The 16,657-nt window shown below is 40.0% G+C and overlaps 1 protein-coding gene across 3 annotated transcripts in view; it reads right to left on the bottom strand.

The window, feature by feature from the left end:
• Window positions 1-11,531, bottom strand: part of LOC149225943 (DEAD-box ATP-dependent RNA helicase 53-like) — a 40,349-nt gene extending 28,818 nt beyond the window's left edge. For all 3 annotated transcript variants that reach the window (XM_089377342.1, XM_089377343.1, XM_089377344.1), the window contains exon 1: window positions 10,858-11,531. In XM_089377342.1, coding sequence (XP_089233468.1) covers window positions 10,858-11,478 — 621 coding nt within the window. In that variant the 5' untranslated portion in view covers window positions 11,479-11,531. The remainder of the gene's footprint in view (window positions 1-10,857) is intronic.
• Between the last annotated feature and the right edge of the window lie 5,126 nt (window positions 11,532-16,657).

Here is a 16,657-nt window from a genome sequence, read left to right as displayed (position 1 = left end):
TGACTAGAAAATAATAATAATAATACATTTATTTATTTTCTTTTTGCTTTTACATGAAATACATAATGATACAAGTACAATTATAATTACGAAGATCGAACCTAGTTACATTTTTCAACACTCCCTCTTAACTAGGGAGGTATTCATAATGACTAACCAAAATACTAGGATACTCTCAAATTGAAATATTCTCATAAGAAGAGTTCAGATTGATAAGCATCTTCATCATCATAACCAACATTGTCAAACATAGCAAGACCTTGACTAACAAGATTTATCTCTCCACTAGATCAGAGCACAAGGCATTAATTTGGACACAACCACTACCTCTCTCCAAGCACATACCCCATCCATATGTTCACCAGGTATGCCCTCACAAGACTATTCTTATCTTGGATACCTTATCCTCAAAGAATATCGATCCTCAAGACTACTCTTATCTTGGATACCTTATCCTCAAAGAGTATCGGTCCTTGGGACTACTCCTATCTTGGATACCATTCCTCAAGGAGTATCAGTCTTAGATGCATATCCAATCTACCATTCTCCCTACCAATACCTTCACTAGGCTTACAGTTGTTAGTCCTGGTCATACTGCATGACACATGGAAAATACAGTCCCCTTCATCACTGCCTCTCAACTAGGGAGATAATCCTTACTCCCTCTCAAACAAGGAGAAACAACCACGAGCCTAAGCTTGTCTCAAAAATAATCATCAACATTCCCCACCCTTTTTTTGAAATTTTGATGAAGTGTTATTATAATACAAAATTACTCTACCCCTGCATTATTTACTTACCTTGTCCTTTACTTAGCCATTTTTTGCAACCTTTTTCTCCCCCTCCTTGACTTGGCCAAAATGCAAGTTGCAAGAAGGTCTTTCATCTATTTCCAAACCCACAAGCCTACAAAAGCCCACATCACTCAAATTGCAACAGTGTTTCTACAGTCAACAAATTGCACCCACATTTACACAATCACTAAATTGCACCCGCATTTCCACAATGACCATATTGGACCCCACATCACTCATTACACCTTCATGACTTACTGTACTCAAGCCTTTTATCATTTTCTATACCTGGTCAATCTTTGGAGACCTCTCTCAGTTCACTACATCACTTCTCCACATTATCGGATATAGGAAATTTGATAACCCCGTCTTCATAATAAACCTTGAAGGTCAAATCTAATTACACGCCAAGGCCCTAATAAGGCACTAGGAGCCCTTCCTCTCACTATAAGCTTGGAAAGTGTAAATTCAAGGAATTGCGGGCTTTTTTGAAGGTACACTTATTCATTTGCAGATTTGGGATATACAAGGTCCGACCATTTTAAAAATCTTCAAGCAAATAAAAGATGATCAAATACCGCGAATCATAATTTGAAAAGAGATAGATAAATCAAGGACCTAGGTTTTTTTTGATAGAGCATTGCATGGTGATCCTACAAAAGGAGGCGCCAGGGGCGAATACTATTTCTTTCTAACCATCATACTTTAAAGTTCAAAGCATGGACAAAAGTACAAACAACAAAACGGAGTTGTCAGTTTTAAAACAGCTTCTCTTTTGTTGTTGAGCAAGTGCAAAAGCTGCAAGTAATGCGAGGATTCCATGCAGGTTATTAACTGGATGAAAGGGCTAAGTACCATTTAAGGCCATTATACAAGGAAGTTACATTATTGAAAAATTAGTTCCCAATGTTACCTTTTTGAAGGTACACTTATTCCTCCACAACTTTGTGTTATACAAGGACTGGCCATATTAAAAAGCTTCAAACAAGTAAAAGATGATCAAACACCTCAAATCATAATTTGAGAAGAGAGAGATAAATCAAGGACCTCGACTTTTTTTTTATAGATCGTTGCAGGGTGATCCTACGAGAGGGGCTGCCAAGAGGGAATACTATTTCTTTATGATCATCATACTTCAAAGTTCAAGGCATGGACAGAAGTACAAACAACAAAATAGAGTTGTTGGCTTTAAAACTGCTTCTCTTCGGCTGTTGAGCAAGCGAAAAGATACAAGTATTGGGATGATTACATGCAGGTTATTAACTTGATGAAACGGCTAGCTACCATGCACAACTTTCTAATGAGGCCATTATACAAGGAAGTTACATTATTGAAGAATTAATTCCTAATGTTACCTTCCAACATGTTTATAGAGAACTGGCAGATCAGCTCTCCAAGGCTGGCTTGGGTTTGGGTCTGGGACAGTGACACGTCTCGAACAAACACAAGGATTTATTGGCAGACTACAATCACAGACCTTTCTTTTAAAAAGGACCTTATGGGTTATTTGCTAATATATTTTGCTTGTGGTTTTTGAATTTATAACTGATGCAAGTTCTTGATGTTTGGGAGTATTTCCATCCACCTGATCTATTTCTCGGAGGACGATGCAACGGGAGGAGCGCAGGTTGGACCCAGGGCGGGCTGGGCCGAGGGCCTAGCTCCCATCAGGCCATTGTTAGCAGGAAGAAATGACTAAGCAGGGCTATACACCAGAGGACGGAGCCGCTGGCAGATGGATAGAAGGCGACAGCACCCAGGGGGTAAAACAGCTGAGGAAAATCAGGAGCTTTTGGAAGGTAAGAGGTTTTACTGTGGAAAACAAAGGATTAATATAAGACAAAGGATTAGTGTATTGAGCTGACACAGACTCAGCATCGATCCTGGAGAAATAAGATTGATCTCAGCGTTTTCTAGTTAACCGGCCCAGTAACCATGGTTAATCCAAGAGAAGGTGTGGATCTGGACCCAGCCCCGGAAGACATCTTATCGGTCTGGGGAAAGGATCCAACCGCTCAAAACCTGGAATGGTATTTTGGAGCGTTAGACAGCTGTGGCATCGACCTGACTACTCCAGAAGGGCAAAAGGATAGTAAGCAGCGCATACCTCAGCCAACAGATTACTTGGAAGGGAAGGAAACAACCCATCAGGGCAGTAAGGGAGTGCAGCAGTCAAGAAAAATGGAAGGGATCGAGCTGCATGCAGGTTTCCAACCCCGGGTCCAAAGCCACAAAGGTAAGGTTTTCTCTATCGGGCCAGTTCCCTCAGGAGGTCTTGAGGACATCGTAAATAGCGGAACGCCTTTAGGAATAGGGTTTGCAGAGGGTTCTGGGAAGGCATTGGCAGTTACCAGGGCTTCTATCGCAAAAGGATTTGGAAGCCCCATCAGGGGTGAAGGAAGGAGGATAGCAAGATCTGACGGCATTCCAAATCTACAAAAGAACCATATAGGAACGGAGTTACTGAACCAGGAACCATCTCAGATCTCCCTCGAGCAAGCCAATGCTTTGACCAGTGATACAGTGACAGCAACTTATGCAACAAGATCTGCTATTCTGGGGTACGAGCAAGACCTGCAAGAGAGGATTGAACAGAGTCAGCAAACAAGAGCAGAGGGCCAAGGGGCAAGGAAAACAAGGGAGAAAAGAAAGAAACAGAGGACAATAAATTCACAGGAACTCGAAGGAAATCTAGTGTTGGGTATGGATGTGCAGATAGAAGAGGCGCTGGAAGTGGCTGAATGCACTTTGGTAGGTCGGGCGAGGGGGTATAAATACTCAACAAATCATATTAATTCATGGGGAGATCAAAACTGGAAGTCAAATCTCATCAAAAGCTTTCAGGTTTCGGCCTTAGCCAAAGGATGGTTCATGGTGCGTTTTGAGAACAAGGCAGCAGCAGACTGGGTGGTAGAAAGGAACTGGGCCTTCGGAAGCATACCTGTTCTTTTCAAAAACTGGAGGCCAATGTTCGATGCGATGCATGAAAAAACAGATGCTTTTCCGGCGTGGGTAAGGGCTCCGGGTTTGCCATCTTTTCTCTGGGGGGAATCGGTGTTTAAAGCGATAGGGAACAAGTTGGGCACATATTTGGAAGCGGATATGTCATTCTTGCAAACACAGAACAAAGCAATGTCAAGGATTCTAGTCAGGCTAAATCCACGTGGAGGCCTAGCAGAAAAAATCAACCTTCAATATAAAGAGTACGTTTTTTAACAGGTTCTGGATTACGAACATTTGCCTTTTCGATGCCATAGGTGCCATGCCTATGGACACTTGGCTAAGGAATGTCATTTAGGGAGAAGACATAGGAGATATCAGAAGATAGCTTCTCAGATTGAGAAGGTAGTGAATCAAAACCAAACAAGCCAAAGGACAGAACCTTCGTCTTTCCAACAAGAAGGGGTCATGGAGGTGGATACTATGCAAGAGGGGAAAACATCGGAGGAAACTTTTCAAGTCAATATGGTCAGTAGGGAAGAAGCTGCAATCGTGTCTGGGACCGAAGGAGCAGCTCAGGAGATCTGCAAGGAAGCGGCAGAATTACAAAACCCTTCTCAAGTCGAGGACTCAAAGGGTATGGGTTTGGTCCAAAGCAATACATCTTTTCCTTCTGAAATAAAAGATGACTGCTTGAAGTCTGAAGTACAGAATAATAAATGTATTACTGAAGATAACGATCTTATGGAAATGCATATTGAAAAGCAAATGGAAAATGATGTTGGAATCATTTCGGCTGCTATTCCCTCCATAAAGCTGAATCGTGATGATGGCCCTTATGAGGAGCCTCCCCCCTTAATCGCTCCTCCTTTCTGCCACTATAATCTTAGATCCCTAGATAACAAGACTGAGATTTTAGACTCTGTCGGCGGAATAGGTCAGTCCTCTGCACAGTGTTCAAAAAGAAAGTCTAGAGGAAGGAAATCAAAGCTTTCCAAGGCCCAAGTTAAAGCAAAACACGATGTAGCTGATGGTAAACAACTATCAATTCTCGGGGCACTTAGAGCAGTGCAGGCCCCTGACAATGGTTTATAATGATTTTCACATCCTGGAATTGTAGGGGTTTAGCCAGCAAACCCAAAAAACTGGCGCTCAGGGAGATGTTTTTAAACTCAAAGGCGGATATCTTCTTTCTACAGGAAACTTTGGGGAAGGGAGTAGAAGTAGAAGCTGCACTGAATTCCCTTTTGCCGGGCTGGCATTTCTCAGCTATTGACTCAGTAGGACACTCCGGAGGTATGGCGGTAGGGTGCAGGGAAGGGAAATTAAAGATCACAAATCAATGGGGCATGAAGCATGCAATGGGCATTGAATTTCAGTCCCCAGAATTTGCATTTCCCTTAACATTGATTAATATCTATGGACCTTGTCAGGGAAGAGTATCCTTTTGGACAGAATTTCTGTCAAAATCGGTGGTGAAAGACAAAAATCTAATTTTGGGCGGAGATCTGAATTTCTCAATTGGTAGGGCGGAGGCATGGGGCCCATCAGCCAGAGAGGACTCACTCTCTGATTTTTTTCACAATCTTTTAATCTCTAACAACTTGATAGATGCAAATCCAATCAAGATCAAGCCGACATGGAGGAACAGAAGAGTAGGAGAAGGAAGAGTTGCAAAACTCCTGGACCGCTTCCTTATAAACAAAGAGTTATCCTCCAGAGTGTCCCTATTTAGACAATGGGTCGAAGAGGGAGGACCCTCGGATCATTTTCCAATATCCTTAGAAATATCCAGGCCTCCACTTAAGCCGGCAGCTCCTTTCAAGTTCAATGCTACATGGCTGCAAGAGGAATCCTTTGAAAAATTGTTCAAAGAAACATGGCAACACCCAGACAGGAATTCAACCGAGGACAAGGGGTATTTGTTTATGGAAAATTTAAAGAAACTAAAGAAAGCGACTATTGAATGGGCAAAGGACAGGAAGCAGAAACAGAATGAAGATTTATCTAGGATCGCAGAGGAATTACAACGGTTGGAAAGCACAAAAGAGGATAGTTATGCAACACAAGAATCAAAAGAGAAGATCCTTTCCCTGGAAAAACGCCAATCCCAAATACTTTTGGCAAGAGAGGAGGAATGGAGGTTAAAGAGCAGAGCGATTTGGCTTAAGTCAGGGGATGAAAACACGAAATTCTTCCATAACTATGCAAAAGGAAGGAAATCTGCAAACACAATTTGGAACCTCAAGAATGAAGAGGGTAGGGAGATAAAGACGTTTGAGTCCCTTTCAGCGCTTGGGCAAAGGCACTTCCAAAGCTTGTATCCAAACCAAGGAGAGATTACAATCGCTGAAATAATCGTCGGATGGGTGGACCATTGAGCTTTTCCAACATTTTTTCGATTTGATAGGTTCTGAGATAACTAAGGTGGTTGATGAATCAAGAAGAAAGGGAGAGGTATTCAGTCTGTTTAATGCAACCTTTATAGCCCTCATCCCTAAAAAGGAAAACCCTGAAACATTTGAAGACTTCAGGCCTATTTCACTATGCAATAGTATTTACAAGATTATTGCCAAACTGATCGCGATTCGCATAAAGCCGATATTGACAAGATGCATATCCAGCGAACAATTTGGGTTCCTAAATGGGCGACAGATACATGAAGCTATAGGCGTGGCGCAGGAGACCTTGCACAGTGTTAAGCAGAAGAACATGAAGGGAGCTGTAATAAAAATTGACTTATCAAAAGCATATGACAGAATTAACTGGAATTATCTCAGGCTGCTTTTAACCCATTTAGGCTTCAAAGTGGATTTTATTAGTTGGATCATGGGCTGCTTTTCAAATGTCAGTTATGCAGTCCTCATAAACGGGGCAGCCACTTCTTTCTTCAAAGGACAGAGAGGCTTGAGGCAAGGATGCCCCTTGTCACCCCTGCTTTTCCTATTAGCTACTGAAGAACTAAGCCAGCTGATTAAAAAGGCCAAAAGGGAAGGCAAGGTAAAAGGGATTGAAGTGGCGGTAAATATGTTCATATCCCATCTTCTTTTTGTTGACGATATTTTGGTATTCTCAAATGGAACCTCCAATGAAATAAAGGAATTAAAACTCATTTTTGACCTTTTCTTGAAAGCAACAGGAATGTGCATAAATAACAGAAAATCTCAGATAATTCAGGAAGGTTTAAATAGACAAGAGAAAGCACAGATCCTTTCATCTTTTCCTTTTGATATATGCAATATGGATGTGTCTTTTAAGTACCTAGGCTTTTGGCTGAAGCCTAACGCATACAGGAAAGAAGACTGGAACTGGTTGATAGCCAAAATGGAATCCAGAATTGCGCATTGGAGCTACAAATGGTTGTCCAGAGCAGGGAGATTGACCCTAATTAAAGCAGTGCTTTTAGCCATGCCGGTTTACTGGACAGCTTTAACTTGGGTACCAAAAGGGATACTGGAGAAAATAAGAAGAATATGCAGTAAGTTTCTCTGGGCAGGCTCAAAGGAAGATTCTGTCCTCCCATGGGTTGCCTGGGATAAAGTGGCAAGACCAAAAGAATGGGGAGGATGGGGAATAAAAAACCTTTATGATTTCAGTCTATCGCTGGCAGCCAAATCAGGCTGGAGGCTCATAAAGTTGGAAAATTTATGGACAAGAGTTGTAAAGAGAAAATATATAGATCCGATCTCGTTAGAAGACTGGATTAGGAGCCAAAACAAGAAAAAGAAGAATTTCTCGGTGGTATGGAAAGCAATGGTGGAATCCTTCAAAGTAGTTGAACAAGGGTTGGCATGGAAGATAGGGAATGGGAGAAATCTGCAGTTAGGAAAAGACCCATGGGTGGGCTGCAATGAAAACTATGCCCTATCCCCTGGACTAATTGGACAGTTAGAATCAAAAGGTATCTTCTCCCTAAACCAGGTAGAGAAAGTTGGTCACTCTTCAATATGGGGACAAGCTTGGAAATCAGGCGAAGATTTGGACTTAGAGGCCCCTTGGTGGAACGAATGGAATGCATATATCCAAGAACTATCCAGAACAAATGTCAGAATAAAAGAGGAATCGGACCAGCTGGTCTAGGCTCATGCTGATACAGGAGAGTACACACCACAAAATGGATACAAATTCATCATGTCAAGAAAAGGATGGGAAGAGCCTGAATGGTGGGCTAGGAACTTATGGAAACTAAAATGCCCAGCGAAAGCCAGGGCTCTCCTTTTGGTGCATTTTAAAAAGGAAAATACCTACTTGGGATATTCTACAAGCCAAATATTTGCAAGGACCGGGTCGATGTTCTTTATGCAGAACGGATTCTGAAACTATCAACCACTTATTTCTTTTTTGTCCAGTAGCCAAAAATGTCTGGGCAGAGGCAGAAAAACTGATGAATAAGAAGCTAGATTGGGTAGGAAGGAATCTGAACGAAGTCTGGGACAAATGGTGGCAAAATTATCCGGAAGGTAACATGCGGAACTTACCTCTTATAATCTGTTGGGGGTATGGATCGCATGAAATCGGAGCATTTTTCAAGATAAGTAATGCCAGGGAACAGCTATAGCAATACAAAGTACTATGATCTACTCAAATATCCCTGAACCAGAGAAGAACAAAGTCCCGAGACAGAATAGGATAGAACAAATTCAAGAAGGCATTCCCAGGGCATATTTCGACGGGGCCTCTCAAAACAATAGGGCAGGTGCAGGAATAGTTTTTCACACAAATACTCATCAGACTTATAAAGCCTCTGTTGGTCTAGGTTCCGAATCAAACAACTATGCAGAGGTCTCGGCCTTAAAACTCCTTTGTTGGCTCATCCAAAGGAGCATTTTCAGGATTCAGATCTTCGGAGATTCTTTAAATGTCATTAATTGGGTTAATGGTCAAAGCATGTGCAGAAATCATATTTTAATTTCTTTGGTTGATGATATTCAGGTCCTCAAAACTTCTTTTAACAGCTTCTCACTATCCCACATATACAGGGACCGTAATGATACAGCAGATAAACTATCCAAGGAAGGTTTGCAACTGAATATGGTAAGTTGGAAAATCGTTGAAGAAGAGCATGGACAGATCCGAGTGTCAGAGACTCCCCCCTACATTTATAAAACAGGGGAGGCAATTAGGCGGGGCTGTAAGAGGCTGCAAGCTTTTCGTTTCTGGCGAGAGTCCGCTCCACCAGAGATGACAACACCGTTTTGACCGTGGGGATTGGGGAGCGTGATCGCTCTGCATCTTCACATTCAGAATGTAGGAAATCGAGATCGGATCTCATTCTTCCTGAAGACACAGTGTTCTCTGCCATTGCCCTTTGTAAGTGTTATTGAGCAACAATCTGAGTGTCGTGAATTGTGGTAAAGATGATTGGATGTTTCTTCAGATTGCAACGAGAATTTCAAGGGATTGATTTCAGAATGCTATGTTTTTAGTCTTTCTTTTGGAACTCAGGGGAACGTATTCATAAAACTAAATACTTTTCAGCAAATACGTTCGGATGTAAATGTTGTTTTCCTCTTCTAAGGAGACCTGTTTTCTATGCCTGTTTGTCTAACCTCTTTAGGGAGAAACTCTAAAAAAATATAGCTGGGAAAGCTTTAGCTTTTGGTTAGAACAGTTTTGCAAGCTTATGGACAGGTGGTCCTTAGTAAAAGGACAGTTTTTGTTTCACAGCAGCGTTATGGACTGCTCCATAACAGCAAAGGAATGCTATGCATATGCAATGTAACTTTTTATCTCTTCAATAAAAAGTTCGCTTTTTCTTCGGAAAAAAAAAAAAAAAGGTTCTTGATGTTTGTATGAGATTGATATTTAGAGTAAAAGCTTTAATAGTATCTAAGGAGAGAATTTGTTTCTCTTTTGGGAGTGAGATCTTATTATGGGTTGAGAAAACTCACCAATCTGGATGTTTCTTTATGGCGGGTTACTGAGTAAGTTTAAACTTAAAAAGGGCCGGGAAATGCCTTGGGCATCCGCAGAAAGAGATTTGTTTCCATACACAAAATTATGATTGTTTACTGAGGGAAAACTTTCTGCGTCTGTGTGTTCCATCCTCTTTCAGTTCTGAAAACAAAAACAATGACTCAGGTGGTGAAGGCAGCACCGGCATTGTAGAGGAATCACAATAAACTGCCATTTGTGTCTCCAATAAGTCTATGTTCTGTTTTGAAGTAAGGACAATCTTGGATAGAACTTTTTGTAGAAAATGCATTCTTTTCACCTATGAATAAAGCAATAAGTACATGCATGGTATTTTTATAATAAAAAGGGCTACCGGTGTAGACGCCATAAGCAACAGCTAAAAGGGAACAATCACCATTCCAGTCTTTAATAGTTTTCTGTAATGTGCTGCTTGGACCACAGGACAATCTCGGCCTGAACTTTGAATCTGATTGTATATCAATTTTGATGGTGTTGATTTCCATTATGATTACACCCTTCAGCTGGACCAGTGCTTTGAGTTATATTTCTGTCTGTTCAATGTGATTCATTTCTTTGTTGCCAAAATGTAAAATAAGAATAATAATAATAACCCACCGGATTGTGGTCTATTGGCTGCCTTAGCAAGATGATCATACTTATATTAAAGGGAACAACCAGGTTCGAAATCCCGGGACCGGCTATGAATGAGGCCGGATGCAAGTCCAGGTGGTTGATTTTTTCACAGAAGTACCCCTTATGGCGCAGCAGCTTAGCGAAAGGAGCAGCTGTATATTTCTATATGCAGTCAGTCAGTCAGTCAGTCTCTCTCTCTCTCTCTATATATATATATAAAGAAAAAGATAGAGAGAGAGAGAGCGGGGAGGGGGAGGGAAATGGGGAGGAGAGTGTAGTTAATTTCCCAACATATATAAAAGAATAGTTGATTGGAATCCATCACTGCAATTTTTACAATGTGAAACCCCAGTAGAAGTGAAATGAACCAAAGAAAATGAAAACAAATAATACTGTCGTATTTTTTTATTGTGTCAAAGTCCAAGGCGCTCATCGCGACCAGTAAAACTAAAGATATTCATCATCTCAGATGACAAACCCTGGCATAAAGAAAAACAGAAAAAATGCACGACTGAATAAGAAACCCTAAAATCCCTTGAGTAAAGAAGAGTTAATTATCATTTTTAACACAGACCTGAATGGGGAACAATCTAGTAATACCGCGCCTGGCGAGAGAATTAATAATTTCTTCATCAATTCCGAGCTTCGCAACATCAAGCCCTCCGTCGTCACCGCTGACTTTCTTTTTGGCTCCGGCTTTTTTATCATAGTCGCCGTATTCTGAATCCGAGGCGTCTCGACCTCCTGACGCCCAAGACGCGTGCCTCTCATCCTCTGCGACTGCATATTCCGCTAACAACTGGGAACCCGCACTGCAGCCGAACGCTCCGACTGGGGAGTGGAAGCATCTCACCTGGCTGATATTGCCGCCGTTGATGGTTTTAGCTCTCCTGATGTCGTACTGACTGGCGGATTGCAGGCTTCGGAGGATTGAAATCCTTCGAGTGAAACCCCGAGAGACGGGCGACAAAGGGTTTATGGCTACGGGATTCTTTAGAGGAAACGAACACGAGGAGAATCGAAGCCCTGTTGGTCCTCCTCCATTGAGGGATTTCAATAGGGGGAAAGCCGCAGCGGCTTTGGCTGCCTGCGAACTCAGCTGTCTGCTTGTCATGCCGTCCAATTTCGGAAAAATTGAAGCAGCCACGGTTTTAAAAAACCCTACAAACCCTACAGTCGACTGGGGTTTAAGCATGCATCCGGCACATTGAACAAGTGGAACAGATATAGAGTATATCGGAGTCTTAAACCCTAAGCCCTTCGTCGAGCAAAATATCTTAGGGATATTCCGTAGTATTTGTTTTAATATTTTATGATCAATGTATTGCGGGGTAAAAGATCTGCTTGCATATCAATTGGGTTAATTGTTGGCTGCGTGCTAAAATATCATGGGCTCTATACTTGGTTGTTCGTTGTTGGTGTTTTAGGGTATGGTTTTTTGGTTCATTGGTTCATGGTCGTTATAGTCACGAGCTAACAAATTTAATTCAAAAGGTACATGTATAGTGCAAAATATATATATATAAAACATGAAACTAATTGTTTTCTGGTTAATGCTTGATTTGACGCTGAATATTAAAAAAAGAGAAGTTTGAAAGAGTCAAATAAGAAAGAAATAGGCTTTCAAGTTTACAAATAGCTCTTGAGAAAGAAAAACATTGATTTCATGGTTTTAATGAGGGAAGAAATTATCTTCCTAGCAAAAAATAAACCCAAGTTATTTTGGAAGGAGCTTCAACCGAGAAAGAAACAAATTGAAAATAATATTACAACTTCCCAATGGTTTGATTATGCAAGGCAGCTTTATAAGCAGGATTCTAAGGCTGACCCCACCTTCCACCCATTGGTCAACACTACTATTAAGCTTTTTACTGTGGAAGAGATCGAGATGAGTATTGAGAAGTTGGGTGTTGGAAAAGCAAAAGACTTAGTTGAACTTCAAGCAGAGTATCTAAAGTGGGGCTTGAAAACTCTTGCACCTCACATTGTGAAAATATTCAACAACATCATTCAGCAGGGGTTCAGTACAAATTGGACAACTCGTTTAGCAATGCCTCTTTTCAAGAGCGATGACATCAATAATCCCTCCAATTATGGAACCATAATGATAAATCCTTTGTTTGCAAAACTATTTGGAAGTATGCTAGAAAATAGAATTAGGAAGTTGTTATGCAACCAGTTCACAGAAAAGATAGATCAGCGACTTAAAAACTATCCTCTTCGAGGGGGAAACCTCCTTTACATTACACAAATGAACAATTTTTGGATGATACAAATGACAAGACCTCCTTTGTATATATAGGAGTCTAAGGGGTCACAATATAATCAGAGCCTACATAACAATAATAATGTAAGGGCACAACAATAACAATAAAGGGCTTCTATGGGGCACAACAATAGCAATATGGGGCTATATGGGCATAACAATAACAATAAGGGGGCTCCACTAACAATAACAGTAAGGGGACTACACTAGTATTATAGGTACCTAACATGCCCCTCTCCTTCAAAACAGTGTTGTCCTCAACGCTTGAATAGTTTTGGATGCATATGTATAAAATTCGCATCCTCGCGTGTGGAATCTTCAATGGGTAAGTTCTTCCACTTAATGAGATACTCTAAAATTGATCGATTCCGTAGCTATCGGGTTCTTATTTTCGTGACTACTTCAAGCTCAAATATGATTTTTCCTTCTTCGTCAAGTTCTCGCAACATTGTTTGAACTGGAAGTTTGTCACTGATAACCTTCTTTAAGCATGAAACATGGAAAACTGGGTGTACTCGGGAAGATGCAAGCAGCTCCAATTTGTATGTCATAGTACCAATCTTTTGCAACACCTTGTAAGGACCGTAGTACTTGGGTGATAATTTATTGTCCTTCTTAGCTTGCTTGAGAGACATTTGTTTGTATGGTTGTAGTCGTAAAAATACCCAGTCACCTACATCAAAACTTATTTCACTGTGATGTTGATATGCCTATTGTTTCATTTGATTTTGCGCTAGAGTGAGGTTATCCTTTAAGAGTTGGAGAACTTGTTGTTGATATTCGATGTGATCTTCCACTGCTTGAACCTTGAAATTTTCTCTTAAATATGATGTGATGAATGGTGGATGCTATCCATAAAGTGCCATAAATGGGGTTATTTTTGCTGCAGTATGGAAGGAAGTGTTATACCACCATTCAGCTAGAAATAACCACTTGACCCATTGTGTTTGTTTATCAGGTAAAAAGCAACGAAGATATCATTCCAAACATTTGTTCATTGTCTTGGTCTGCTCATCAGATTGAGGATGATAAGATGATCCATGAGCTAATTGAGTACCAAGACAAGAAAATAACTTCGTCCACAAAAATCTAGTGAAAATGGGATCGCTGTCACTTACTATAATCTTTGGGTTTCCATGAAGCTTTTGAATTGTTTCCATAAATTCAATAGCAATTGTATTGTCTTTAAAGGATGATATAATGCACAAAAGTGTGCATACTTGGTAAGTCTATCAATTACCCCCATGTTAACACTCTTTCCTTTAGAATTGGGTAAACCTATGATAAAATCCATTGAGACCTCCTCCCAACGCTGACTTGGAATGGCTAAAGGTTGTAACAGACCCGGTGTCTTAATTGTCTCAACTTTATTTTGTTGGCAAACCAAACATTCTGCCACAAACTTTTGAATATCAGATTTAAGGTCATCCCAAAAAAATCCTTCTTGACCCTATGGTAAGTTTTTAAAAATCCTGAGTGCCCTCCTAAGGGATAGGTGTGCAATTCCAAAAGAATCTTTTGTTTGAGTTGGGAATTCTTACAAAGATATAAGTGATATTTGTACCATAATGAATCATTTTTCCAACTAAAGGTATCAGATGTATTGGAATCTTATTGCAACTTTTGAATGAGTGTCCACACCTCTTCAGCATTCTTCCATTCACCTCTTGCTTCGGTTATCCACTTAGATTGGATAATAGAAATGGCACAAAGCAATGCTTCCACGATCCTTTCTTGAGAGTGCATCTATAACAACATGTTGCTTCCTTTTTTTGTAGATAATTTCAAAGTCATAACCCAACATCTTTGTCACCCATTTTTGTTGCTCTTCTGAAGATAATATTGTTCCAAAAAGTATTTAAGACTATCATGATCTGTTGTTACCTTGAAGTGTCTTCCCATTAGGCAAGGTCGTCATTGCTTTAGTGCATGTAATATTGCCAACATTTCCTTCACATAAATATGTTTATGTAAATATTTTCTTTTGATTGGATGACTTTCAAAAGTAACGGGTCTTCTTCTTGCATTAAAACAACACCAATTCCATTTCCTAAAGAATCACATTCCACAATAAAGGTTTTCGTAAAGTTTGACGTAGCTAACACCGGTGCTTGGCACATTGCTTCTTTAAGATGTTGAAAGACCTTAGTTGCTTCTAGTGTCCAAGAAAATGTATCTTTCTTTAGTAATGATGTTAGAGGTGCCACTATTCTCCCATATTAATTAACAAACTTGCGATAATACCTTGTCAACCTGAGAAATCCTCAAAGATGCTTTATGGTTCTGGGGATTTTCCATTCCTTAAAGGCCTTAATTTTGTTAGGGTCTACCTTAACACCCTCATGAGATACAATATGACCAAAATATTCCACCTCCTGTACTCCAAAGAAAAATTTGGAGGTTTTGGCATATAATTGTTTTTCCTCCAATAGTTTGAGCACCCTATCAACATGTTGAACATGATCCTTCCAAGACTTGCTATAGATTAGTATATCATCAAAAAATACTAACACACATTTTCTAAGGAAGGGTTTGAAAATGCAATTCATCAAACCTTGAAATGTGGAAGGTGCATTAGTAAGGCTAAAATACATGACCAAAAATTCATAATGACTCTCATGAGTTCTGAATGTTGTTTTCGGAATGTCTTTAGTCATCATTCTAATTTGATGATATCCTAAACAAAGATCCAACTTGGTGAAGTAAATTGCTCCATGTAATTCATCAATGACATGAATGAGAAATTTATCTTTAATAGTGAGCTTGTTGAGCTCCTTATAATCAGGACACATATGCCATGATCCACCCTTCTTGTGCACAAATACTACTGGGGCAGAGAAAAAACTTTGACTAGATTGAATTCTACCAGCCTCTAGCATTTCTGCAACCATACATTCAGTTTCATTCTTTTGGGCATAAGGATATCTGTAAGGCTAGATGTTTGGAGGAACACTTCTTGGAATCAAATGAATATCATGATCATGAGCACGAATAGGTGGGAGGCCTTTAGGAGTCTCAAACACCTTGGAATGATTGTCTGAGACTTTTTGGAGATATGGAGAAATAGATGATTTTGATGTTTGAACCTCTATTGAGCATAATTGTGCAATTACACTATGTTGTTCTTTCTTCAAAATATTTGGCATGCCATTAGAGTTGATTATCTTTCTTGGTTTCCCTGCAATACCCCTTAATTCAACTTCCTTTCCTTCCCAAAACTAATCTTAAAAAGTTCTTGAAAATTGAAAGTTATCGTCCCAAAAGATTGTAACCATTGGACTCCTAGTACAACATCAACACCACCCATTGGAATGGAAAGCATTGGACTATTCAATACACATTACCCCATGGTTAGCTTGATATTATGGCACTTTCCCGAGCAATCTATAGTTCCTCCATTTGCAACCATTGCTTGACACTTTGGTGCTAGATATAGGAAGCAATTCAATTCCTTGGCTATCTTACAATGAATAAAATTATGGGTACTACCCGAATCAATCAACACTATTACCTTTTTCTTCTTGATATATCCTTCTATCTTGAGAGTTTGAGGAGTGGTAATTCCTACCAATGCATTACAAGATATGGTCGGATTCATTTCTTCTTTCTTTGGGGTTTGTTCTTGGTGTATGTCCTCCTCTTTTGATGTTTCTTGTTCCTTTTCTTCCTCCTCTTCACAATCTATATAGAATAATTTCTTCTTAGCACACTTACGACCTTTAGTGTTTTATCTACCACAATTGTAATAAAGCCCTTTTTCTCTTTTTTCCTCCAATTGTTGTGGTGTCAACCTTGTAGGTTGTGGAAGACTAGGAACAACAACACTTCCATCTTTATAGTTGTGAGTGGTAGACTTCCTTGTTGCCATAATTTTTCTTTCAACTTTTCTTGCCACCCTGAATGCCTTCTCCAATGAATCAAGTTCCCAAAGACGAACCTCATGTTGGATGTTATCTTTTAAAGTCCCTATGAAGACATCAATCCTATGCTCCTTTGGAATATCGGTTACCCTAATATTCAATTTTTGGAAGTCTTCAATGTGCTCTGCCATTGAACCCTTTTGTTTGAGATTTATCAATTGGCTAAAGAAGGTGTTTCTCTTTGTATC

Source organism: Pinus tabuliformis, chromosome J (assembly GCF_031772625.1).
Source record: "Pinus tabuliformis cultivar Carrire ecotype Pingquan chromosome J, CPIR1, whole genome shotgun sequence".
NCBI lineage: Eukaryota > Viridiplantae > Streptophyta > Pinopsida > Pinales > Pinaceae > Pinus > Pinus tabuliformis.
The sequence above is the reverse complement of the archived record's forward strand: the minus strand, read 5'-3'. Positions and strand labels throughout refer to the sequence as shown.